This window comes from Primulina huaijiensis, chromosome 6, assembly GCF_012295235.1.
Source record: "Primulina huaijiensis isolate GDHJ02 chromosome 6, ASM1229523v2, whole genome shotgun sequence".
Classification (NCBI taxonomy): Eukaryota; Viridiplantae; Streptophyta; class Magnoliopsida; order Lamiales; family Gesneriaceae; genus Primulina; species Primulina huaijiensis.
In genome coordinates this window covers 14,603,051-14,630,685 of record NC_133311.1, presented here as the reverse complement: position 1 = coordinate 14,630,685, position 27,635 = coordinate 14,603,051, and the positions used below count along the sequence as shown (strand labels likewise).

Here is a 27,635-nt window from a genome sequence, read left to right as displayed (position 1 = left end):
TAGCTGTAATAAAATGGAGCATCACACACAGCCATTCGGTTGGAAACATCGCGACATGCCGATTCGGTTTTGGGATCATGTCACTCTCGGTGCATTCGTGCATTGTAAAAAGACGTCTTGGGATAAGAAAGTTGATGAAAATCAAAAGGTTTTTACATGTTATTGGTAATATATATACTCGAAAAATTGTCTTCAATGGCTAACGCAAATGTGTGGCTCTTTACTTGTACACGAATCTTTCAAGTGAGAATCACCAGCATATATAAAAAGGAAGAAAATTAATTTGCCACTCATGGAGTGCCAAGTTGGTGAATTAAATGAACAATTGATCATTGGCAAGAAGTTAGATTACCCTGCCAACACTTTCTCGGACGAGCTTGCCGTACAGGATTTGTCTAGTATGGTTTACTTGTTTAACATTGTTTATAGTTTATTACGTTAATCCGAGAGTTTAACAACGGCGGATTATATTGTCGTAAAAAAAAACTTAGAGTTCGGGTCTCATGTCAAAGCCATTATAAGCAATATTAATTTCCTTCCTTTTAATAGCTTGTCATTGTGACAATCAAATCGCATTTTATTAAGCTTATAAACTCTTATACATTTTTTTCATTTTTATCTATAATTTACACATTTTTTATTTTTATTTTGTTATGATCAATTTACAATTTTAGTCCATTAACATTCACATATTTTCTCAAATTTAATAATTTTCACCGGAATATAGATGTCGCATCGGCCATGTCAACAATGTTCAGAATCATGTCACAATTTCCAATCTCACGTCATCATTTTTGTTATTTTTTATTATCATAATAACGAAAAAGCAATTTTTCCTATTTTTATTATCATAATTATGAAAAATGTATGTATCCAAATAATGCAAGTACATGCATATGTTTGGATAGGCATGCTTAATGGATGGGAATCGCTCCGTTAAGCTTGGAAATGATACCGATATGAATGAATCGGACCCGAAACCGCCTCCAATCCACTTTTCATTGGATTGAACCGGTTCTGATCCAGCCCGTTACCGGATCCTGTCTGGAACCAGAAATTTAAAAAAAATTAAAGGTCGTTGGCCAACAGTTGTAATGCACATATTTAATTTCAATTTGGCCCCAAATTTGGAGTCCAAATTGCAAATATTTATTTTTTTAACCCCATAAATCAACTATAAATACAAGATCATTTTTGTACATTTTCACACAATAATTTTCTCTCAAATCTACATTTTTCTACAATCAATTTTCTCTCTTTGATATCATTTGTCAACATATATTCAATATATTTTGTTATAATTTTATCTACACTCAATATTCTCTTCATTATTATTTACTTACTTTTTCGCAATTTACTCAAATAAATCATTCGAATTTCAATGATATCATCTTCAAATCGTGATTCGTAGTGGTGGAGATGAATATATTTCCGACTTTGATGAACATTTTAGCTACACCCCCGACTTTAATGAAGCCGAACATGGCCACGAGAAGGAAGAAGCAATGGAACTCTCCAACGAAGATGTAGGGGCACAATCGTTCACCCGAGCAAACAATGCGATGGCAATGAGCATGACGACAGCCCGAGGAAAGTGAAGCAAAGTTTGGGATTACTTCGATATTAGAAAACAATGTACGAACAACTATTTTGCCATATGTAAAATTTGCAAAACAAAATATTCTTACACACGAGTGATGGTTCTGATGGTACCGGCACTTTGAAAAAAGATTTAGTCAAGGTACATAAACTTGACCCTAATGCTCTACAACCATTCAGTATGGAATCAACCCAACAACAAATTAATCTTTCAAGTGGTAAAACTTTCACTATTAAAAATGAAATTTCTCGAATGGTTAAACTAGTTACGAAATGTTGTCAACCTTTTATAATAGCTGAACATGAATTTTTTGTTGAATTTACTAGTACTATTCAACCTAATTTTCACAATATTTTTAGGCACACACTTAAGAAATATTGTTTTCATATGTATAAGAAATATAAAAAAAAACACTGAAATCGCATCTTTCAAATACTCATTGTAAAGTTAATTTGACAACTGATATTTGGACTAATTTAAAATATGAATATTATATTATTGTTACATGTCATTTGGTTGATGACATCCGGACTATGCAAAAAAATTTTTTAGCATTATATCATTTAGAATCGTCATGCAACACATATACGATAGCTAGATATATTTTAAATATTGTTATGATTTATGGCAAGATGATAATTTGATTTATATTAGATGTGCATGTTTTATTATGAACTTATGCATGTGTTAAATGTATATGTGATGAGCATATGTCTATTGTAATAGAAAAATTCAAAGTATGTGAGAAATTATTACGTGAAAGAAGAAATAGACATGATTATAAAACACTAGTCGAATCAAATGAGATTAGTTTTAAAAAAAAATTATTCATATTGGAACTAGATGAAATTCTTTATATCAATTGTTTCATATTTTGTTACGTTTTCAAGAATTAGTTACTTCATATTACAATAATATTGTAGTAGAATCTTTAATATTTATTAACGATGATTGAAATATTTTGAGTAATTGTGTTTCTTTGTTAAATTTTTAAAGAAGCGACCAAAAATTTTATGGCGTTGACTATTCTATTTCAACCATGTTTTTACATTTTTTTCAACATATTTTATAAATTTGTTGAATATCTTGATGATGTTATTACGCGTGATTTTGTTTCGAATATGGAAAAAAAAATTTATAATATTGGGAGAATATCTCAATTGTACATGGCTAAGCAATATTACTTGATACTAGTAAAAGTCATTATGAGTTAGACATGTTTTTTTTTTTTATAAATATTATGCTAAATTTCTTCGCAAGAATGTTGATATCAAAAGAAGTTAATCATGCATTCTATCCAAAAATTGTTTGATTTGTATACTAGTGAACAATGTGAACTGAGTGCATTGCCGGAAGAAAGGCTACAAGGAAAAGCATAAGTGGACCACTAAAGTTTGAACTTCTTTCAAAGTTTGAAATAGTAAAAGTTCAAAAGAAAATCGGTAACAACAACAAGTTACAATTAGATCCAAATTTATCTAAATCAATATACTGATACTACAGAGAATTTTGATGTTCTTGATAGGTGGAAAGTAAATTCTCAACTTTATCCAGTATTAGCAACAATTGCAAGAGATGTCCAAGTCGTTCAAAGTTCAAGTGTTGTTTACCGAATCAATGTTTTCAGTATGTGGAAGAATCATTGGTGAAAAAAGAACTAATTTAAAGTCAGAAACACTTAGCTTGCTAACATGCCAACAAGATTGGTTTGCAGTCAAAAAAATAATAGGACCGCTGGAACGGTCGACGAATTTCAAAGCTCAAGCTCCGTTGAAGATCTGGAGTATTCAAAGTATATTTACAAATCGTGATGAATTTTAGATGTTCAATTGTAAAAATCAATGTTTAAGTTATTTTATTTTTATTTTATGATTAATCAGTATTGTTTTCACTCAAAATACTAAATAAAAAAATTTTTCATTAATAAAAATAATTTTATATTAAAAATAATAAAATTCGGACGTGGAACCGATTTGACCTAGACCAAAAACTATCTGTAAATTATAGAACTGGTCCGCGATTCAGATTAGTTTTAAGGTTTTTACCTTGAAACCAGAACCGATTCGGGCCGGTTCCGGAACCGCAAAACACGAAATCGGTTGAAACCAAACCAGAACTTGGGAACCGTTAAGCATGTCTATGTTTGGACATGCATTTAGGATATGTGTAATTGAATTTAGGAAAGATATACTTATGATATAATACAATATGGAGATATTTTGCTAAATATTAAAATAGGATAGGTAGTCCAAAACTTTTTAAAACAACTTTTACCCGGTCAAATAACTCATCTTATATCTTTTATCCTTTATTTCAAATTTGTTACCAAATATTNAGCCTCGAGAGCGGTGCCAAATCGAGGCAAACTCTGAATATTAGATATGACCGTAAAATAACATGGGTCAAGGTCTAAAACATAATTTGAACCAATATTACACATAAAATTTATATATTAAATAAACAAAGTGATAAAAAAAATTAAAAGTAATATTGGATCGGATTCAACATATTAAAATGTAATTGTTTAAATTTATTTATAATAGGTTACTAAAATAATTTATAAATTTGAGAGGGCAAGAATTTCCAATTCTCTAGGGAATGGGCCTAAAGTACTCGAAAAGCCCAATTTAAGAGTACCAAAGAGTAAAGTCCAAGTTCAAGGGAAACAACGATTCGGAGAACGCGGATGGAAGGAGAAGACGATGTTGTTTGCTTGGATGCATCTTTCTTTGTCAACGACAAGTATTCATCTTTCTCCATCTTTACTAACTTTTGATTGTGATAATTGATTTAATGGGTTTTGTTTTTGTTCTCTGCAGCTACCAATTGACCAAGTTTTCGTTTGGGTCGCAGATTCTTGAGCTGTATTGCCTCCAATCTGCTTCAAGTGAGTTCTTTTTGCATTGTATGTACTTGTGCGTGTGGCTGAAATGACTGTAAAGACAGAGACCTGGATGTAATTCGATAAAGTTTTATGATTTTTTTGGGTGTTTGCTGTCTTTTGCTTGTCGGAAATCTCCGGTTCTCAAGTGCGGTACATGCCGCTCAAATCATGTGGAAAATACCTGTTTGCTCAGCTTATAGACGTTATGGTTTTCGGGTCAAGTTTTAAACCTGGCGTGGGGCGATGGATGGAGCCGCAGTTTTGACTTGGCATTTAAGATATAGGGGAGTGTTGTGAGGGAATGATGTGATCTTGATTCAATCTCAAACAACAATTAACAAATCGGACGGTGCGTAAAACCGAGCTGCTAGTAAAATCTCGTGAAAAATAGTATGCGTGACTCTCAAGTGTGGATAGAGGGAATGAAAGGATATGTAAATGAGTAAATCTTGGTATTATGTGTAGTTTTTGGTGTCCCTTTTCGAGTTTACTTGTATAGTTTTTTGTCTAACGGGGAAGAGTGCCGCATTTTATGCTACACTATTGCAATATGTTTTCGTTTGGTTAAAATAAAGAGTTTGTTGATCGAAGAACAATCATGGCGTCAATGAAGAATTTCACAATTATATCAGTTGAGGCAGGTGGCTTCTGTAGTGCTAGATCTTTAGTATGTGATTCTGCAGAAGTTCGATAGATGGGCCTTTAATAATGTTTGGCTCTAGGAATATTAAGGTTTAGGAACTCAAGAGTTTAATTTCTGCTGATATGGTGTATGCTTGATTTGATGAAAGACAAACATGTAAAAGAAAGTGAAATTGTATTACCATAAGATGTGTTGCACAATGATGTGCGATTTGATTATGGTCTGACAGTCTATATGGCAGCTGATTATGATTTGACAGGACAGTTAGTATGGCCTGGGGCTATGCTTTTGAATAATTATCTCTCAGAAAATGAAGAAATTCTCCGAGGGTGTTCTGTTATTGAGCTTGGCTCTGGTGTCGGTTAGTTTTAGTATTTAGCCTCCTTAAAATTTGTTGCTTATCATATTACATCATTTTTTGCACCTGGAAACATATCACAATGTTTAAATGAATATTGGAATGCACAAGACATGCGCTAGTAAACCATCAGAAAGAAATAGAAAGTTGACTAGATTTGTGAAATTCCTCTAATATTTATTTCCAGGCATCTCAAGGCATAAATAAGATCCAAATTTATCATTATATTTTGCTTAATAGTGAATTATTAGAAAAGGTTAATGTATTTAGAACAGAATTATTTTTTTCAAGATTGCTATTTAATCTTGCATCGCATGCAAGATACTTTTGCAGAAATCAATAGTTTTGGTAATGATATTTTCAAGATAAAAGGATCCATAGGTTTGACAAATTATAGTTTACCGTCACTTTCTAGGGTCACCTCGAAATTAAATTGGTTTCCGATTTTCCAATTCAGGCATTACGGGGATGCTCTGTCATAGATTTTGTCGTGAAGCAGTTCTAACAGACCACAATGAAGAGGTTCTCAAGGCAAGGTTATGACGCTGTCTCGGTGCTTTTGAACGGCGACATACATCTTATCTTTATGTTGACATTGTTCTCTCTCTCTCTCTAAACATATTTAGATCCTTGAGAAAAACATAAAGCTGCACATATCATCTCAAAGTCATGCCGGTAAGTGAATGATTTCTGTTATAATAATTGGGAACTTGAGTGTCTCGTCATTTACGCTCTCCTTCTGCAGGATTAAAATCTGAGAAACTAGAATGGGGAAATTCTGAGCAGCTGGATAAAATCTTGCAAAACCATCCTGAAGGATTTGATCTCATTCTTGGAGCCGATATCTATATCCTAACCTTTGCCAATTCATCTATCATTTTAGCTGCTTTGCATTCGTTTAGTCATGTGTGTGTGTGTGTGCATACACAAACTAAAAACTAAAGAAGCCTTGACTCTGTTCAAGCTTTCAGCAGTCCAGTATTCCTTTGCTCTTTGATACTGTGGCAAATTTCCTCCGAGTTAGCCATCAAAGAAAGTGCAAATTCATATTAGCCTATGTATCCAGAGCAAAAGTGTAAGTATCTATACTATATACGAAATAAGAGATCCTTGATTTCTTTGATATCCATTTATTATCATATAATAAGAATAAAAAGATAACGTAAATCAAAATTATTGTAAGTTAATTTCCCTTTATCAATGTTTTAATTGATTTTATATCAAGTCCTATTTATACAATTTTTTGTGCTCACATATTGCCTGTACTTTGTTCACTAGCTTATATAACGAAATTGCTCTGAGATGGTGAAATTGGAAAGGTTACATTCTTAGCCCCTAAAACTTCGTTCCCTATAGGTTTAGTTTATGGCCTACCACAGTAGATATATAGATCTTGTGTTTATCCTGATGTAGCAGCCGACCAACTCGGTAACTATACACTGTTCTTCTTCGAGTTTGTTTAACATCATATTTACACCCCCTTGTTCTATGGATTGTAGCTTCGTTGTGTAACTAGACCGGTCTCATGGAGCGTGAATTTAATATGAAATTTATCTTTTATGTTTCTTCTGCACAGAATGGATGCTCTGGTTATCAGTGAAGCGATTCGACATGGATTACAAGTGAGTGAAGTTGGGGGAACTCGGACCATAGTTAAAAATCTTGAAGGTGTTATATTCGAGATCACATGTGGAAGAACTCGAACAACCGGAAACTCAGATATTTAGAAACACTTTCGTGTACGTTAAATTTTCCTGTTATCATAAGAGAGTTGATGTAATTTTGCTTGCAACTATCTTCCTTTAGTTGATTTTGGGAAAGGGGATGGATCTTTCACAATAAAGAATGATTTGGAACTATTATGTAATGTTATCATGGTTGATGCAATTTCATTATTTGTGCATGAAATTATAACATATCTAATTATTATTTCTTTCTGTAAAATGAAACTGCACCACTTTAGCATGAACTGTTGATTTCAAGTGAAAACAAAATTATTTTTATTTTTCAAAATTATTATTATTATTATTTCACTAAATTTTAGTAATATAAAACCCCTATTTGGCAAAAATGTAATATTTTCTTCCAATGTTGACTCTCACCTAATCTATGACAATTATCCTTTTATTAAAGTTTGAAACTTATGATTTAAAAAAAAATTGAAACTTGTGATTATCTAAACGTAATGCAATATTTATTTTGTTTTAACTAACCATTTGTTGCGAAAGATAAGCCATTATTTGATTTTACATTTTTATTTCAATCAGTGTGTGGTTCAAATTTTAAAATAATTGTTATTATATTTTTTATATCATCCATAAATTTCAATTATTATCCATTTGCATACATCAAAAGTTTAATATATCTAATTATCAATAATATAAGCATGAATGTTAAAAAAAATAATTATAACAAAGTGGGAAAATTTTAGAAACTACAATAATACGAGGTTCTTCGGATTTAATATTCGAGGAACTTTTCCTCAGATTTTATATAATAATTTACACTTCCCAGTCTTATCATATTTAACATTATTTTTAAAAACTTTAGGTACTATACCATTAAATAAAAAAATCATTACTATACCATTAAATTAATCATTATTACAAGTGGCGTGTACATAATGTAATAAGAAAACATGATGCATTATTATTATTATAAGAATGAATGTAACGATTGATGTATTACCTCAATTCACATGTGTAAAAACTTAATAGTTAAATGAGTTTATAATGAGATATAATGGAATATTATTTTAATTTGGGTTAACTTTTTTCATAAAATAAAGACGAATGTGAAGTAATTGTTACATGAACAAATTGAACAGTAGTATTAACATGGACATGAGCTCACTATGTGTCAATATGTCAGATGACAATTAACTGATGAGAAAGTAAAAGATTGTTGAATACTGTAATGTGGAGGGAAAATCTATTTTATTTATTCTTCTCACCAACTACATTTGTACAATTGTGCCCCTCTTTATATACAAGGAAGTAAAGGGGGTAAAGGAAGCGTGTTATATGATCTAACACTTTTATGCCTATGTGTGTATATGAATTAACACCAACTAACACTCCCCCTCAAGATTGGTGGAGATTTAAAACACCAATCTTGGACATCAAGTAGGTGTATTGATCCTTTCCCAAGCTCTTGGTGAAAATGTCTGCGAGCTGATTGCTTATAGAAATATAAGAAGTCTTGAGCAACTTGGACTGGATTTTTTCTCGTATCAAATGGCAATCAATTTCTATATATTTCGTGCGCTCATGATAAAGTGGGTTAGCAGCAATTTGCATAGCTGCCATGTTATCACAATACAAAGTAGCTGGTTCTGTAATAGAAACGCCCATCTCTCGAAGCAATCCAGTAATCCATACAATCTCACAGGAAGTGGTTTCCATTGACCTGTACTCTGCTTCAGCGGATGATCGCGAAATGGTGCTCTGTTTCTTAGTCTTCCAAGACACCAACGAATCGCATAGCTTCACACGATAGCCTGTGAGTGATCTCCGAGACATAGGGCAGGCAGCCCAATCTGAATCGTAATATGCAGACAGAGAAAGATCACTATGAGCAGACAACAAGATACCTAAACTGGGTGTGGACTTTAGGTAGCGCACAATTCGAATAGCAGCTTCCATGTGTGATTTCTTAGGTGAATGTAAGAATTGGCTGAGATTCTGCACCACATAGCAGAGATCAGTTCTAGTGATAGTAAGATATATCAACTTGCCCACAAGCCTTTTATAGCTACTGGAATCTAGCAGCAGAGAATCAACAGTATCCAGTGAAGCCTCTTGTTGAATAACCGAATCAAGTTCATGACTTGTAAGCCTAAGATTTTGCTCCATAGGTGTAGCACACGGCTTGGCACCACTCAAACCCATTTCTGAAATCAGTTCCAGTGTATACTTCCGTTGACATAGGTAGATTCCTTCATTAGACCTAGCAATCTCAATTCCTAAAAAATATCGTAATGGACCTAAATCCTTGAGATGTGTTCTGGAATGAAGAAAAAGCTTCAGCTCCTTGATAGAGGCATCACTATCACCAGTTATTATGATGTCATCGACATACACAAGTAACAAGACTATGCAATCAAAAGTTTGTTTAATAAACAATGAATGATCGTGTTGTGACTGAACACAACCTGCATCCTTCATAATGCTAGAAAACTTATGGTTCCATTGTCTCGAAGCCTGTTTCAATCCATATAAGGACTTCTTTAACAAGCAAACCTTGGACTCCCCCTGTCTTCTATCACCCAAGGGCATGTCCATGTATACCTCTTCATCTAAATCTTCTTGTAGAAACACATTCGTCACGTCCATTTGATGCAAGTTCCAACCTCTAATTGCTTCCAAGCTTAACATACACCGAATGGTCACAATCTTGGCTATGGGTCAGAATGTGTCATGGTAATAAATTCCTTGTTGTTGTGTATATCCCTCTGCCACAAGCCTCGCCTTGAATCTATCCACAGTTCCATCAGGTTTGTGTTGAATTTTGTACACCCACTTACATCCTATCGGTTTCTTATTGGCAGAGAGATCAAAAACATTCCATGTATCATTGGATTCAAGGGCTGCAAGTTCCAAATCCATAGCCTCTCTCCACCTAGGATCAGTCATTGCTTCATGATAGTATTGCGGTTCTTTTTCAGAAGAAATTGAAGCCAAAAAACTTGGATAAGCTGGATGAAATCTTGAATATGTAAGGAAATTTGAAATAGGATAATTGGATTTAGCTAAATGACTATGTGGCAAGGTTGGACAAGTATAGTCTTTTGTCCAAATAGGTGGTGTAGTGTGTCTAGACGATCGTCGAAGAAGTGAAGGATTTGGCTCAGGGACATCAGGTTGACATGGTGAAGCAAGATCATGCTCGATAATGGGATTATAGGAAAAAAGTTGAGCACTACTGTTCAGACTTAGAAAAAGGAAAGACTTCTTCGTGAAACACCACATCTATAGAAAAAAATATTCTGTCATTATGAAGGTTGAGCAACTTATATCCCTTTTGTGTGTTTGAATATCCCAAGAACGCACATGATGATGCTCTAGCAGATAGTTTGTGTTGGATATTCAAGTTGGTAGCATAACACAAACATCCAAACACTCGTAGGTGATTAAATGAATGAACTTTATGAAATAAGAATTCATGAGGTGTTTTGTTTCCTAAATAGGTAGTAGGAGTGCGGTTGATCAAATATACCGTTGTCAAAATACAATCACCCTAAAACTTCAACGGAACAGATAACTGAAATCTCAAGGCCCGATCTATGTTCAAAATGTGTATATGCTTTCTTTCCACAACACCATTTTGTTGTGGTGTATATGGACAAGAACTTTGATGTATTATGCCAAGAGATTGAAACAAATATGTGCATTCCCGCTTTAAAAAATCAGATGCATTATCAGTGCGAATAATTTTGATCGACATGCTTAATTTATTTTGTATGAGCACAAAGAAATTTTTAAGGATGCGTAGGACATCTAGTTTAGAACGCATCAGAAAAGCCCAAGTCCCTCTAGAAAAATTATCAACTATGGTAAGAAAATATCTCTCTCCATTGTACGTTTCTGTTTTGAAGGGTCCCCAAATATCCATGTGCAATAATTCAAAAGAACATGAAGTTTTAGAGGTGCTTGCACGTGGAAAACAAAGACGAGTTTGTTTTGATTGTGGACATATAGAGCAATGAGGCATAGAATCACATGGAGATATAAAAGGCAAGAGTTTCATCCTAGCAACAGATATATGACCCAAACGTTGATGTCAAAGTGAATTACTTAATGAGGAACAAACTAGTGTATTATCAAGTGTCAACGTATTACAATGGAACTTAGAACTAGAGGTAGGAACATGAGATAATGAAGAAAAACCAGAGTGTGAATTGCTTGTGTCGTCCAAGTGATAAAGTCCGTTCCATTATCTACCAATCCCCATTATATGTCCAGTCTTTGTTGGGGAATTACACCCCCGAAGCGATGCCGACCACGATGATAATAGTACCCAATCAATTGCGGAATAAAATAACCAACAAGAACACAAAGATTTACGTGGTTCACCCAATATAGGCTACGTCCACGGAGCACTGCAACTTTTATAACTGGAAGAAATATTACAACAAGTGTATACACCAATACACTCAATATTTCTCACACTCCCAACCCGAGTATACCGAGAATAATTTCTCTAACTCACACAAAGAGAATTCTCGCACTCAAGAAAAAAAATACACTCTTTTTTTCTATGCACTCTCTTTTTATCAAAGCTAAAAAGCTTTTGATTTTGGGATACTAAAAGCAAACAAGGAAGGCTCAATTTATAACAAATTTCTTGAACCAACTTTGAAGACTTCCCGATGTGGGATATGTGGGAAAACATTATTATATTTAATGTGTGGGCCCCACATCCTTACCTAACAGTCTTGAGGTCCTAAAACACACAAAAGTGGGGGTAAAATGTAACATAACCCTGATGTTCTTTGGTGAGTTTAGAAACAGAAAGTAGGTTGAATTTGAAATCGGGAATTTGCAACACTTTGCTGAGCATGATTGAATCTGAAAGGGCTATAGAACCTGCTCTACTCATAGAAATCTTACTGCCATTTGGCAAACCAACTGTCCTAGAGGAATTAGCTATGGATTTAGAGTTTTGCAAGGTCAATGAATCTCCCACCATATGCTCATTCGCACCGGTGTCTATTATACTAGGAACCTTTGGAAAATGAGCAATGATAATGAACCCCTCCTCCATGTACCTGCCATAGGTTCATGAGGAGTTTCAGCATCACACTTTCCTAGCAGCTTTAAAATCTCAGCATACTGAGCCTGACTGAATATTGGAGTATCTTGAGCCACTGTTGTTGGTGTGCCAACTGAGTCACGCTCAACCACATTCGCTTCAAATTGTGGCCTTTTATTCTTCATTACTTTCTGAGGAACAAATTTACCTTGAGGCTTGAACATTTTATGACCTGGAGGATATCCATTAAGCCGATAACAAATGGCTCGCGTGTGACCATTCCAATTGCAATAATTGCATTTGAGAAATTCTTTCTGTTGTGGTTCTCTTCGACTTTGATTAGAAAAAAACACCGCAGCTGGAGCTTCTACAAAAATTATAGCACGATGAGATTCTTCTTGGGAGATTATTGAAAATGCTTGTCCCACAGTCGGTAGAGGAGTCATCATGAGAATTTGGCTTCGGATTTGAGAATAACTCTCATTTAATCCCATCAAAAACTGAAGTAGTCGCTGTTGTTGATCATGTTCAATATATTTCCGAGCTGTTGCACATTCACAAGAAAGCAGAGTTACTAAAGAGGAGTATTCATCCCATAATTGTTTCAATTTGCAAAAATATACTGAGATTGTATTCTCTCCTTGTGTGATCCTTCCGATTTCTCGATGCAGAGTAAAGATCCGCGATCCGTTTACTTTATCAAATTGCTCTTTTAAGTCAGACCATACCACAAATGCTCCAGTAGCATACACAATGCCTTGAAATATATCTTTACAAACCGTATTGTAGATCCAAGACAGAACCAGAGCATTACACATCTCCCATTGTTGCGCTATAGGAGATCCAGAGGTTGGACGCTTACATGTGCCATCTATGAATCCAATTTTATTCTTCGCACACAACGCAATTAACATCGCGCGACTCCACACACCGTAGTTCTCAGTACCTATCAACTGATCAGTGACGAGATTCATCCTGGAGTGTCCGAGGGATGAAGAAATAGCGGATCATTGAAATTAGAATTTATAGCCATTTCAAATTGAAATTCCTCTGCACTATTCAACCGTGAAGCCAGCAGAGAGAAATCTTCCGAACTCAATCTCAAGTGGAATTCAGAATTGTGCTGATCACTCATCGACTTCGATGCTCTGATATCATGTTGAATACTGTAATGTGGAGGGAAAATCTATTTTATTTATTCTACTCACCAACTGCATTTGTACAATTGTGCATCTTTTTATATACAAGTAAAGAAAGTGTGTTACATGATCTAACACTTTTATGCATATGTGTGTATATGAATTAACACCAACTAACAGATTAACACCAACTAACAAAGATAACAATTATTTTTTTGATGTGCGATAAAAAAAACTAGTTGCATCACATTAAAAAATTTGGTCTAGAGAGGGAGTCATTATAGTTGAAAGAGGAGAGTTTTTGAACTCTTATGTTTATACTATTAGAAAAAAAGTATGTCTATATTATTTGTATTCTATTTTATGTTATATCTTTTTAAAATTATTTGTAAAATTGATTCATAAAATTATTTTCAAAAAAAAATTGATTCATAAAATATTTTTGAGAATAACATCAATTATATAAAAATTGAATGAGATACTATATAATCACATTTATAGCTTTATTTCATTAACCAATTTTATAAAAATGAAATACACAAATTGTTGTAAGACTCCATTATATTTCATTATAAACTCAATTACGAATCAACATTTTATGTTAAATGAGTTATTACATCACCGCCTTTATTCTTATTGAAATAGTACGAAAATTATATTATAAGAATGATAATAATAATAATATTAATGTAACAGTAATGGTTTTTTTAAAAAAAATAAATAAATTTAACTACAAGAATAAGTTGATTTCCATGAGATTTTAAAAATAATACAAAATATAAGATCGGGATGTATAAATTATAATCAAACAAACACATATACATCATGAATCATAGGTGGAACTTCATATATTTCTTTTTTGGGAAAAATAATAATGGCCATATTTTTGGCTAAATTTTGTTTAATATTCTAATAGGATCCGAGAAACCATTCCTCGGATCATTATAGTTTTTAAATTTCTCATTTTGTAATAGTTAGGTAAAAAAATATAATTTTATAATATTTGTTAAGGTACAATAATTTTTCCTACGGGAGAGTGATTGAATTTTGGTGTTTGTGCTGCTATACTGTTTAAAATATTTGAGTTACAGTGTTACCATCAGTTATGACTTATGATAAAACGACAAACACTCAATCCTACAATTGATATCAGAGTCAATGTCATGTGTTCGATTCTCATTGATTGCAAGAAGTACAATTATTGAGAGAGATATTGTCGAGGAACAATAATTGTTTCTATTAAATTAAGATCGAACCGTGGTGTTTGGACTACTGTACTATTTAAAAGATTTGAGTTACACTATTACCACTAATTATAACTTTTGGTAACAAAAAAAATGTTCAATCCTACAATGTCTTATTAAAAAAAACCCCATCGGAACAACTCGAAAAGGCTCAAGAAAAAGGCTTGGGTGAAAGTAATACCTTTCGATTTTAGGAGAAAGAAAGGTGTTTTTAACCGATTGATATGGTTATTGTATATATATATATATATATATATGTTTTAATCCAGTTAATAAATTGTTACAATCACGCTTACAATTCATTTATCATAACAAATAATAAAAGATATTTCAAGCAAATTAAGATAGTTTTAATCAATAATAATAAGTTTTCTGGTATATCACCAATCAACAAAAATTAAAGAAAAACAATATGTTTTCACCTATTATTATTTTTTTTAATTTAGTAATTTAGTTTCTATTTTAATAATTCAGTTTCCCAAATGGAGTACTAGCCTGCTAACCTGTTCAAGAAAATCTGCAGGTTCTCATCTCTTAAAATGAATATTTCTCATACAGCCGTGGGAGAGAGTATTTTCATGGCACAAATGGAAAATTAAAAAAGGCCTTCTCAAAGCCTCCAGATTATTCCACATACATTAACGGAAATTGCGTCGTTTGTTTCGCGACAGTAACACCACGTGTCGGAGAAGATTTGCACTAAGAACAAGCAGTGTACATGATATGATACAAATTCAAAGCCCTTAAAAAAATTATCCGACCATTAGCGCATTTTCGCTCTTGTGAAAAGCACACCAGCCAACAAGCCTACAGAAAGAAACACAGGATTATGTAATATTTCCTATATGGGATTGAGCAAACCTCAAGGTTTTCCATAGTCGGCAGAGAAATTTACCAAAGAAAATGCTGGCAGAATTTTCCAAACTTGTTGGAACTTTAAACAGGAGGATACCAGCAACAGAAAGAGGTATCTTGTTCAGAGACCCCACCAGACTGCACTAAATGATTCATGAATTAAAAAAAGAAGAGGAAAATATTCAAGTTCTGCACGTAAACTTTAGTCCTGGCTGCAGAGAACAACAATATTCGAAAAACTGTATTTTGCACACAATCCACTCGGCACTCGCCACCTTCTATCAAAATCCTGAGTGCGTTCTCTGTGGTAGCTAATCGAAACCAAAAGTCTACACATGTGAACCAGTTCGTAAATTCTAACCAGTTCGTAAATTCTCTCATATCTTGGGATATGCCTAAAGATTAAACCGACACATATTCCACCCTTCGGTGGTGTCAATATAACTGAGGGTGATGCTTCAGTTTTGTTATAATATGTGAGGGTGATGCTGACAATTCCTGAGGGGCACACCCATCATTTTTTTGAGAAATAATACATCTCAGCTATCTAAGAAAGAAGAATTCAGACAATACCAATTTACCTGTACGTGGTAGCTCCTGTTTGATGCAGAAACCACATGGACGTGAAGCTAATCGCCAACCCCAGGAATCCACTCAATGTCATCACCAGCCAGAAGGTGGGCAATCTCAAAAGTGGTCTGACATTAAAGGGGGGGGGAATGAGAGCTCAAAGTTTGTCAAAGAAAATACGACCACCATCACTATATTACTTTCCACATTTAAGGGCCCTTGGTACAACAATCTATTAGGTTACACTTCGATGAGAGGATATGATTTGGAAGGAAGAATTTGATTTGAAGAGGGATTTGAAATGACACTCATTTACCATTACATCCACATGGATTAGCGACGGATCGACGTGAAATTCACCTAACATAAATTTATCCAAGCAATCAAATGAATTAAAATCCATAGATTTGAAATCCATAGCTTCAAATCCAAGCGCAATCTTAGTGTTTCCTCATGGAATTCCAAACTTCGAAGTAGAAAACATTTGCATAATAGTTCGAAAGGTTTCTCACGATCAGATGGAATGAGGATTTAATACTTGAAATTTATAGTCTAAATAAAATAGGAAGAATTCATCTGTATGCCTCTTTCCACAGTTAAAGGCCCTTTCTACAATAATCTGACATAGTTTCCTCATCGAATTCCAAACTTGGAAGGAGATAAACATTTGGTTTTCTCAAGCTCAGATGGAATGAGAATTTAAGACGTGAAACTTGGGGGCTAAATAGAATAGGAAGAACTTTTACTTACGTTTGCAAAAGATAATCAACTTCCTTGAACACAAATATAAGAAAAATTCCTAGAGGCAGGGAAAGTAAATTGTTAAGCAGGACCATTGAGAATTCTTTCAACTCTCCTGTTTTGGTGACTTGCTTTGCAGTATCCATGACCCTACGTAAAGTCAGCTGTGCAACAAAAAGACTATCAATATATCAGTAATAATCGTCATTCCCTAGATGGAATATAAGTAACTTATTTCAAGAAAATATATCATAATTAGTACAAGCAACTAAAGCAGTATACATATGGTGCTCCGATCACTTGAAATTTGAAACACAAAATTAAATGTGGTAACAGAAAACAAGGCACAAATCTTCCGGACAAAATTATGCATTCATAATCTATGAACAAATAACTTCGGTGTTTTACTTACAGAATATGATGCAGTCAGAAAACAGTTGATGAACTGCCATGTGTATCCAACAGCATGAAATGAGAGATCTGTAAGTCCTCCAGATATAGCTGAAACAATCTGCATTATGAATGAACTTCATTGGACAATTAAACCAACCAACCGACACCTTATTTTCGACAACTCATGCAAATGAGTGAATTACAGGAACAATGATGATTAAAACAAAAATATGAACATGAATAAGCAGAAGAGGTTAACGTCTGGGTATAATTCAAGTAGAAGCCTAATAGCCACGTCTCTTTATTAATCGATTTTGGCTTTCTCAAGCATTTTCAAACTTATAAAGCCCAACTAAAAATTAACTTTTTCCAAAAAACTGCTTTTAAACAGTGCCTAAATCCAAATGCTAGAGAGGATAGATAAAAGAAGTGAAGTACCAATATACACTAGCAATATAGAGCAAGTGTAGTCCACATGTGGGAGGAGCAATTGTTCTTGGTCAATTAAAATGACATAGACTGAAAAATAAGTAATTTTTGGGACAATAAACAGATATTGGCTAGACGACATACCATTAAGAAAAGCGCTGCCCAAACTCTATTGTCGTGATGCTTGTTAAAAAGATACATTTCACCAATAGCCGTAATCACATTGGTCACATTCTTTAGAACTGTGACCATAGCTACATTAATGTATTTAAGACTGCACGGAATATGGGTATACATCAGGCAATAATATGTTAATGAGAAGAATTTTTAAAGAAAAACAAGAAAGGAAACACATACATCATAGAAGAGGCATTCTGCGACATCCAATGTCAATGGACAACAATTTCAAAAAAAAATCTCTTGATTTCGTAATAACAAAGACGATCAATGGGACTGTGGCATTGCAATAAAATATATAATGTTCATTGTCAAATGAATTCAGCCATCCATTATAATGAACAAATAATAAGAGTTCAGAATCAAAATTCATATGAAGCTTGTGGAGAAAATCGGCAACCTGGTAAATCATCAGAAAATTCAGAACAAAACATATATCAATTTCAAAGTGATTGAGAGCAAATTATAAGCTTTTCAACAATTTATAGGATGAAAAAGCACATAACTATCAAGAACAGCAACACATCAATGAAGAAAGGATAATTAAGTCAACGTTCAATCAATCAAGACTTGAGTATCATGAAAATGTAAATAAAGAAAAAACTCAGACAATGCAATATACGACAAAATTGAGAAAGCAAACCTGAACATACTTGTGATCAGCATCCCGACAAATATAACATTTACTGGGAACCAGACCTTAATCAATCTCCATGTGAGTGGTTCAACAGTAATTATGCCAAGTAATCTCAAAGTGGAAACAACCACCACTGAGACAACATTCTGCATTAAGATATTTTTCTTAATATTTCTAAAGAACTCAGAATCTGACTGAAATCAACTGATGTACAGTAAAATTGAATGTAATTCTTCAAGGAACCTAAATGGAAGATGACCTGGTATAGCATCAAAGATATTCCGGCATTAAAGTTGTAACTGGAGAGGACGTACTTGTTAACCAGTATCATGCCGCAGGAAGATACACAATATGCAAGGCCAGATAACAAGGCTTGATTATGCAATGTAAATCCTATTTTACTTTGAGGTGCTTTTTCCCTATTCTTTTCTGGACTTCCAATCTCGGCATCTGCCTCATCACTATTGCCAAGTGTATTCATCACAAAAAAATATCTGAAAGCGAGACATATCAAATTCTCCACGTCTGCAGTTTAATTAATCAATTCAATTGACAGAGAAAAAGAATATAACAACTTACAAAATGATGAAGCAAATTTCAATATAGGTTGTTTAGCCTATCCTTCCATCTTTGAAGTAAAATACAGTCAGAAGTTTCTTCCAGTCTTACTTAAGCAATTGGAACCAGAACGAATATCGGGATGTTTTTTCATGCCAATGACAGAATTCCAGTTCTCCCCTCTTCCTACAAGAATGAAAACTTTAATGCTTTAATGTCATGAAGTGTCAAAGCTGTAGCTACTTGCAGCGAGACTAAGATTTATTTTCTTCCTAACACCATTTTCGACATGTGGTGATCTCCATAAATTTACATTATCAAACTGTCAAAATACATGACAATGTGAATACCAAGAAAGGGAACATAACATTATCACAAAACCAGCCACAAAAGTACATTTAAAGAATATACCTGCTGACCAATTCCCTTCTCACATGAGAGATGAGACTTGATCCAGCAAGTGACTCGGCTGACGTTGTTTAGGTCTCCTCCACTTGGGAAATCTTCCCGATATCCAGTGTTATATATCTGTCCCAAACAAGATCAGAATAACATAGAGACGTACTTTCTGATGACGAAAATTAACTTGGTAGCAGCTGCTAATGTTGGTCGAAGATTATAACGTCTATAGGCTCAGAGTTATAGGCAGAATGCAAGAATACTAAAATAAAAAGGAAATTAAAAACTACATCAAATGGTGATTCATAGCTGACCACCCAAGTCTCCTTCTATCCACACAAACCTCCAGTCCTTTTTCCTTTTCTAAATTTTTTAAAGAAAGAAAATTTATGAGAACAGCTGCTCCTACAACATGAAGTGTCCCAGAAAAATTCCCCCACCCTCAAGGAAGAATTGAAGTTTTCACAAGGAAGAAAAAGCTTTCAAGTTTTACTCTGAATTTCACAAGCCCATCAGTCCGAGAAACAACTAATCAAATTGAAAGCACCAACACCAAAGCAAGCCAATAAACTGACCAATAATTTGCACAACAGCAAAGCCTTTAAACTATGATCCAATATCTGATCCCCCAGTGAGTTTGCAGCAGCTCAATCAACACAAATTACTCATTTAAAAATATAAGAAAAGAACTCCCAAGTCCTAACTCACAACCTATCCAAGAAACATAAGCAACACTTAGTTTTCCGAACCTTAAATAAAAAAAAGGGACGATAGAAAACAATCAGATAGAACTATAACAATGAAAAAAACAGAACAAACAAACCCAGAAATATTTAAAAAATAATAATAATAATTACCTTTGTGGCATTTACAATGTCAGTGTCATAATTTTTTGCCCATAAAAGCAGACGAGATATTTTATCCCAAATGGACGCCGAACACAAATATTCGACGGTCAGAGAGAGAGAAAGACGAGAATAACAAGAATGACAAATCAAAATGGCCCCAACCAAGTGAACTATAACAGCAGAATCTACAGTTTTTTCGAAGTTCACCCTCAGATGATTCGATTTTTCTGAAAAAATTGAAAAAAGTTAGAATTTTTTTCCTTTTTGAATATTTTTTAAAAAAAAACTGGGATTTGACCTTTTAAGTGATTTCATCTTTAAAAATTCAAGGTTTTTCCCCTAAAATCACCCTTGTTGAACTAGATTTGTTAATAATTATAAAAAAAAAAATCTTAATATTATACGAGTATATGACTATATGTGTAGTAGGTCTTTTGTAATCTCTTGGAGAAAATATTACGAATCTATTTCTGTAAAGCGGGTCAATTCGATTTATATTTAAAATAAAAATTAATATTTTTAACATAAAATATAATATTTTTAATGAATCGGTTCGGGATAGATTCGTCTCACAAAATTGAACCGCGAAACGATTTCACAAGAGTTTTTTTGCTATATTTGCGTGTTTTTAAAAAAATTTATTAAGTAGTTTTTCATGATAAATAGTATATAAATTAACACAAAAAATCTTGTGAGATCGTATCACGAGTAAATTTTGTGAGACAGATATTCAATCCGACCTAGTTCATTAAAAATATTATTTTTAACGTCAAAAATATTATTCTTTACAATAAGTATGGATCGGTCAAGCCGTCTCACGAATATAGTGTGTGAAATATTCTCACCGAAAACCTACTTATGAATGATTTAATGGTTATTTCATGTGTTTTTCCAAGATTTTCTTTTCTTATGCCACATTAAATAATTTAGATTATGTTTTGAATTTTTTTCTATGATATTATTTATAGTACAATAATATCCCTATATTATATTTTCATATCTGATGGTCAAATTAGTTAATAAATATGTGTAAGTTTGTTTTTTCTTTTTAAATCTGAAATAAGGTCATAAATAGTTGTTTGAAAATGAAACTGCTGATTTAAAAAAAAAGAGTGAGTCTCATGTGAGACCGTTTCACGGATCTTAATTTGTGAGACAGGTCAACCCTATTCATATTCACAATAAAAAATAGGCAAAAACTTATGTGAGACGATCTCACGGGTCGTATTTTGTGAGACGGAACTTTTATTTGGGTCATCCATGAAAAATATTACTTTTTATGCAAAGAATATTATTTTTTATTGTGAATATCGGTAGGGTTGACCAGCCTCACATATAAAGATTCGTGAAACCGTCTCACAAGAGACTTACTCTAAAAAGTAATACTCTTAGCATAAAAAGTAATACTTTTTCATGGATGACCCAAATAAGATATTCGTCTCACAAATACGATCCGTGAGACCGTCTCACACAAGTTTTTGCCTAAAAAAAATGCAACTGCTTGAAATTAAAAGAATAGTTTAAAAACTTTTTAAAAAATAAGTATATTTTAACACAAAAAACTCATATGAAATATCGTCTCATACAAAAATTTTGTGAGCTCATAAAAAATATTATTTTTATATCAAAAATAATATTAAATATCGGATAAGATCCGAAATTCAGACTATATGATTAAGGAAAATTATATTGGAATAATCAACATAAGTTTCTTTGGTTGGACTTTCTTTTTTTCTTTTTTTAACACCAGGTTTGGACTCTTTGTTTACAAAACATTATCTCTTGTATAATAATATTCATATCACAGTGTATTATCTTTTAATATTATGTGTTACATTTTATGTTATTTTTAAAACATTATCCCTTTAATGCTAATTTTTTTAAATTATCTCTTACTTTACTTATTATTATATAACATATTAGATATTCATTTATAAACATAATAATATTTTACACATACAAATAATTTAGATACACAAAAATAGAACATATATGCACAAAATATGACGATTTTCAAGATAATTAAAATACGATATAGAGATAATATAACTGTTTTACTTATATATGCTTTTCTAGTACATTATTGTAAATATTGGTAATAAAAAATATCATACAACGAAAAAGTTATAATTGATGGTAACAGTACAACTCAAATTTTTTAAATCATACAGTAACTCAAACGAAACGTTTCGATTGTTCTAGTAATAGAGACAATTTTTGCACAGAACATATGCATTAGCCAATTTTCAAAGTATATATGCATTAGCCTATTTTCAAAATATATAATATGATCAACATGTAAAGCCTCCTTATTTTCATCGACTTTCGAAACAAAATGGCTATATTAGAAAATAATCGATTTTCATTTTATTCCAATTTTTATACAATTTGATCTCAATTTATAATTAAAGAAACTTGTAAAAATGAAGCTCAAGCACCAGCAGATAACAAGTACACACACCCAACTAATATTGCAAAATAAAGAAGTTCCATGGGCATATCCAAATTGTATTCAAGATCTTAAACTTTTCCAAAATCTATTGAGTTTCGAGAAAAGAAATGCATATGAAAACTGTAAAAAAAAAAGCAGAAACTAGAGAATACAAGATCCATCTGTCTCTAAGTTTGGCCATGATGAATTCATATAGGCCTTGTTACTCTAACCATTTCATTCGCAGAAATCCGCGGATTTTGTTTCAGAATGAGGTGCTAGAATGTTGTATTTCCCTGGTGTTAAATTTTTCTAAGCTTGTGGGCTGCAAACTTGTAGGTTCTCCGTCTAATGCTTAGTTTTGCAAGATTTGAAAGTAGCAGTTTGTACTTATTAATTCTCGAATGCCGGCGGCGGCCCGTTCTCATCTGAATTAGACACAAAACGTAATCGTCCTGCAAGAGTCGGGAAGGAAACACAATCTTGTAGCACCAATAGATATACATAACAGAAAACATTAGCATCAAATATTACAAAACATCAAGTTGAGATGGTTTTTACCTCTATGTCACCGTTGTCGTCGTCTTGTAGTCGTCTGGGAGGCTGGTCAACTATATACTCTTTCATGACCCAAATAGTCTCTCTGCCATATGGGGGCTTCCCTCTGTAGAAGATCAAAGAATTTTTGTATCCAATGCGGATATTGTTGTGATATATTTGTTGTTTAGTACCGTGGCACTTCCAATACCCGTTACCAGCTGCTCGATACAGTCGCTTACGGTCTCTCGGGGTAAAAAAGTACCATGCATTGTCTGCCAAACTTGGATATGCAACTGCAGCATAGCTCAATTATAATTAAAAACAGGAAAACATAATCTTACAAGAGCCAAAGAACACATTAAAACATGCATATATACAATACACACAACATATCCATCAGCTTTGGTACATATTTAGCAATGTACTGTTTACATGGAGAATATATTTGTTATACGCATTCCTATCACCACACTTGATACTATTTTCAAAAGAACTTTCAGCCGCAGACTGAGAACAAACACTTAGAACACACGAAATCGAGACACTATCGATGATCGATCCCATCCATGTAAAATGCCTAAATTCACATCAACAGCTGTCTAAACCCAAATACAGTTTCATGAAATGGTAACCTTAATTCCATTAATGAAGCATGTATACTACCAGTGATCGTGTATTGTAAACTAAGTTTATCAATCTTTCGTGACAAATCATGGATTCTGTCCCTAAACCTATCTCATGCTCTCAAGTTCTTGGAAAAATTTGTTAAATTTTATGTAAGACTACGATGTAGACTAATGTGACACACAGAATACAAGAGGAAATTGAAAAACTCATAGGAAGAACAGAGCATTACCAGTCAAGTTCCGTGGATTATACATGTAAACATTGACTGTTTCTATACTGCTGTATGGGATCGGCTCGAAATTGATGAACTTCTTCAAATAGTCGTTAATGAGACTGTGGTCTTCTGGGGCGAAGCGAAACCCCGGCTCAAGATAAACTCGAACATATTGCCCTTTATTCGGGCCAAAAGATATTTGATGCCAGCTGGGATACATGGAAACTTAAATCCTTGAAAGTGGAACGTCGGAAGAAGAGAGCGAGCAGTGGCTTATTTCATCTAGAATCTGAAATATATGCAAAAAAAATATATAGAATGGTTTGAGGATTGCTTACTTCCCCCCCTTGAATTTTCTTCTGAAAAAAATACTAAACGCAGCAAGATTCACAGGTAACTGTATATAGCTTGAAGATTAAATGGCTGCAAGATTTCTTAATTTGGGTTTGAATTTTCTTGGGGGAGAAGAATATGCAAGATTCACGGAAAAGAAAGAAGAGATAACAACGAAGATTAAAACCCCACTGATGAAGATGATCAGTTAGTCGAGTAAAATGTGGGAATTCGCAGAAAAAGTGGGAACAGATTCTGGATTGAAAACATTACCTGTTTAATGGCTCCAAGATTTCTCAACTTCCCTCTGAAATTTTCTTGGGAAAATGGATACAATCTGCAGAAAATGTGTGAGATAACAGAGTAGCTTGATGATTAAAACTCCATTGGTGAAGAACAAAAAGTTTTCCAGAAATTGCTTCGAGAGAATGAATCTTCTGGAGGGAAAGCAATGCCTGTTCAACGAGTGTAATTTTGAGAAATTTATATTATATTCATTTTTATCGAAACTAATTTTTTATTTGGTTCATGGCATGCGGTAAATCTGGCACAAGGTCTCCGCCTTGGTACGAAAGTATTGGTTAGACCCGGATTGAAATCTAATACATTTGTCAAAAAAAAAAAAAATTTGGATCGGATCGAGTCGAGTCGAAAATATATATCATAAAATTGATCTGTGTGATCGTCTGACATGAGTTTTTATATAAAAAAATATATATATTTCTTATCCACCAAAAAAACTACTTTATATTGCAATAAATAATAAAAATTTATTAATTTTTAAATAATTTAGTCATACCATCCTACTATCTTGGGCAGTCTAAGAGTCTAAGGGCACCCGCATTCGTGATTGTTATAACACCTACCACCTCATCAAAAATCATAGGGTCCACATGTCACATACACATTACATTAACACATCTATTCTCTCACATTCATTTTAACATTCACACTCATTATTTGTAGGTCCCGTTTTCCACTCATTCATCTTATTCTTACTTTAAATTAAATAAATTCAATTTCAAATTTTTTAAGAAATTTAAATTATTATTTTATATTAATAATAATATGTTTTTATATATTTAGTACGTTAAATAATTTAATTTTATGAGATGATGAAAATAGAAGAGAAAAGATTTTTGGAGTAAAGAATAATATGTTTTGATGTTTGAAATAATTTGTGTAGTGTGTGAATATTTATAGATGAATATATTATTTTTTTTATTAAAATAGCCGTTAACTAGCAGTTAAAATAATTTTTTAATTTTATAAATAAAAACAACCGTTAGTTTTTAATTTAACATTATTTTTAATTTATTTTAATATCCGAATTTTTTTTAAAAAATGAAAATTTGAAATTTAAACCAATACATTAAATAACATTAAATAAGAAAACATCATCACGTGTGTGGGGCCCGCGTTTAGCGACGGTTTGTAAAAATCCGTCGCTAAAATCCGTCGCAAATAGCGACAGTTTTTCAAAAACCGTCGCTAAATGACTAATTTTTTAAAAAAATAAGCGGATAGAGGGGCATTCAAACATATGAACGCTCCCCTTTCTCTCTCTTGTGAGTGGATGTCACAATGGAGAAAGAACACCCATTTAACACCCATTGTGGTTGTTCTAATGCCTCGAGTCTTAATAAAGTACTAGTACTCAGCTGCACGTGTTGCATGTAGGTACGCGTTTTGTATGCAGGTACGGTCCATTTTTTATAATGAATAAAAAGATAAATATAAATGGTAATAATAATTTTTTTTGGGGAAAAAACAAAGGCCATATGAACGTGATTTTATGAAGACAAAGTTTAATTCGTTTGATTTATAATTATAAAACCGAGTAATATTGTAATTATTAAAATTGTAAAAAAATAATACGATAAATTAAAAAAAATTGGTGAGTAGGATGGAATTTGTATGGTGGTCATATAATACTAGCAATCGATACACACACGTTGCGTTGTGTGTGAAATGAATAAAAATATTAAAAATTGCTAATGCAATGGTACTCTATTTCATTGCAACACCAATTCCTTATAAAAACACAATGCATGATCAGTATTTCGTTGTATCACTAATACATTATGTCTGACAGGTGTTATTAATATGCTTATAACATGAAAATAATATTTTCTTGACAAATAAGAAGATCAGCACCTTATAATAACATGTAGCATGTACGCATAGTAATTTAAGCATGTTAAACGAGTACCAATACCATCGATATTTCGACTATTTATGTCCCAACCATATGTATCATGTGGCAGAAGGAGGGAATACTACAAAGTATTATAATATCTAACTATATCTTGAATGCGGATAAGATTTCCATCAATTCCTTGTATAGTAATATCTCAACCGCTCAAATTTTATTCACATTCGTTGTCGACGATGACGTCTGTAACTTGAGATGTTGTTGGCAGACTATATTGATGTTCTTTATGTTTTTGTTTCCTGATGATGAGCCTACAATTAGGTATGTCTTGAAAGTAGCCAATCTGTCGAAACACGGAGTATTTTGTATTTTAATCAGCAATTCTCATCTTAGTTATGGATTGTCGTTATTCACACCCCTCAAGACCAAACGGGTGTTAGGCAACTAATTACTGAAGTTCCACAAATCACCGATGAAAATTAAGTAGATCAAGTTGTTAATGAAGAACAACAAGAAATTATTGATCAACCAAACAACCTAAAGAAATCTACTAGAATAAGAAGATCAGCTATATCTAGTGATTATGTTGTGTATTTACAAGAATCGGACTTTAACATCAATTACAAGGATACTTTAACTTGTCAACAGGAAGAAATCGATTATAAAGATACTTTTTTCTCATGTATCTAAAAAAGATTCTCTTCGTATCATTCTAGCATTGGTTGTACATTTTGACTTAGATTTGCAACAAATGGATGTGAAAACAGCTTTTCTGAATGGAGAACTAGAGGAAGGGGTTTATATAAAACAACTTGAAGGATTCTTCTCTAGTAATGATGAGCAATTGGTTTGTAAGCTTAAGAAATCTATATATGGATTGAAACAAGCTTTCCATCAATGGTATTTAAAATTTCATGATTTTATCTCTTCATTGGGATTAGTTGAGAACCCCTCCCTGGATAAATGTATATATCAGAAGGTCAGTAAGAGCAAGATTTGTTTTCTTATTTTATATGTGGATTATATATTACTTGCAATCAATAATAAGGGTCTGTTATATGAGGTGAAATAATTCCTCTCTAAACACTTTGATATGAAATATATGGG

At 33.0% G+C, this 27,635-nt stretch overlaps 4 protein-coding genes across 14 annotated transcripts; 1 reads left to right on the top strand and 3 right to left on the bottom strand.

Moving 5' to 3' along the window:
• The first annotated feature begins 4,190 nt into the window (after positions 1-4,190).
• LOC140979592 (uncharacterized) lies at positions 4,191-7,388 on the top strand. 2 transcript variants are annotated; one of them, XM_073445075.1, is made up of 8 exons: positions 4,191-4,342; positions 4,420-4,487; positions 5,387-5,488; positions 5,943-6,016; positions 6,112-6,160; positions 6,231-6,332; positions 6,449-6,560; positions 7,062-7,388. In XM_073445075.1, exons 1-8 carry the CDS (start codon positions 4,287-4,289, stop codon positions 7,210-7,212), a joined length of 714 nt encoding a protein of 237 aa, XP_073301176.1. In that variant the 5' UTR covers positions 4,191-4,286; the 3' UTR covers positions 7,213-7,388. The 2 variants fall into 2 exon arrangements, with proteins under 2 accessions (XP_073301176.1, XP_073301175.1); XM_073445074.1 differs by having other exon boundaries at positions 5,369-5,488.
• A 4,541-nt stretch (positions 7,389-11,929) lies between these two features.
• Positions 11,930-13,212, bottom strand: LOC140979110 (uncharacterized). Its single transcript, XM_073444460.1, has 2 exons — positions 12,255-13,212; positions 11,930-12,195 (listed from the first exon to the last, which is right to left on the bottom strand). Exons 1-2 carry the CDS (start codon positions 13,210-13,212, stop codon positions 11,930-11,932), a joined length of 1,224 nt encoding a protein of 407 aa, XP_073300561.1.
• Positions 13,213-15,109: 1,897 nt separating this feature from the next.
• Positions 15,110-20,496, bottom strand: LOC140979591 (GDP-mannose transporter GONST1-like). Of its 10 annotated transcripts, none has more exons than XM_073445065.1 (10): positions 20,238-20,496; positions 19,393-20,091; positions 18,683-19,167; positions 18,430-18,569; positions 17,754-17,883; positions 17,200-17,298; positions 16,797-16,951; positions 16,058-16,174; positions 15,517-15,614; positions 15,114-15,428 (listed from the first exon to the last, which is right to left on the bottom strand). In XM_073445065.1, exons 3-10 carry the CDS (start codon positions 18,902-18,904, stop codon positions 15,385-15,387), a joined length of 1,005 nt encoding a protein of 334 aa, XP_073301166.1. In that variant the 5' UTR covers positions 18,905-19,167; positions 19,393-20,091; positions 20,238-20,496; the 3' UTR covers positions 15,114-15,384. The 10 variants fall into 10 exon arrangements, 9 of the variants coding, with proteins under 9 accessions (XP_073301166.1, XP_073301168.1, XP_073301171.1 ...); XM_073445067.1 differs by having other exon boundaries at positions 19,393-19,606; XM_073445070.1 differs by having other exon boundaries at positions 19,393-19,577.
• A 2,232-nt stretch (positions 20,497-22,728) lies between these two features.
• Positions 22,729-24,842, bottom strand: LOC140979622 (NAC domain-containing protein 1-like). Its single transcript, XM_073445115.1, has 4 exons — positions 24,647-24,842; positions 24,056-24,329; positions 23,221-23,492; positions 22,729-23,114 (listed from the first exon to the last, which is right to left on the bottom strand). The coding sequence occupies exons 2-4, from the start codon at positions 24,258-24,260 to the stop codon at positions 22,962-22,964; spliced, it is 630 nt and encodes a 209-aa protein (XP_073301216.1). The 5' UTR covers positions 24,261-24,329; positions 24,647-24,842; the 3' UTR covers positions 22,729-22,961.
• Positions 24,843-27,635: the final 2,793 nt, after the last annotated feature.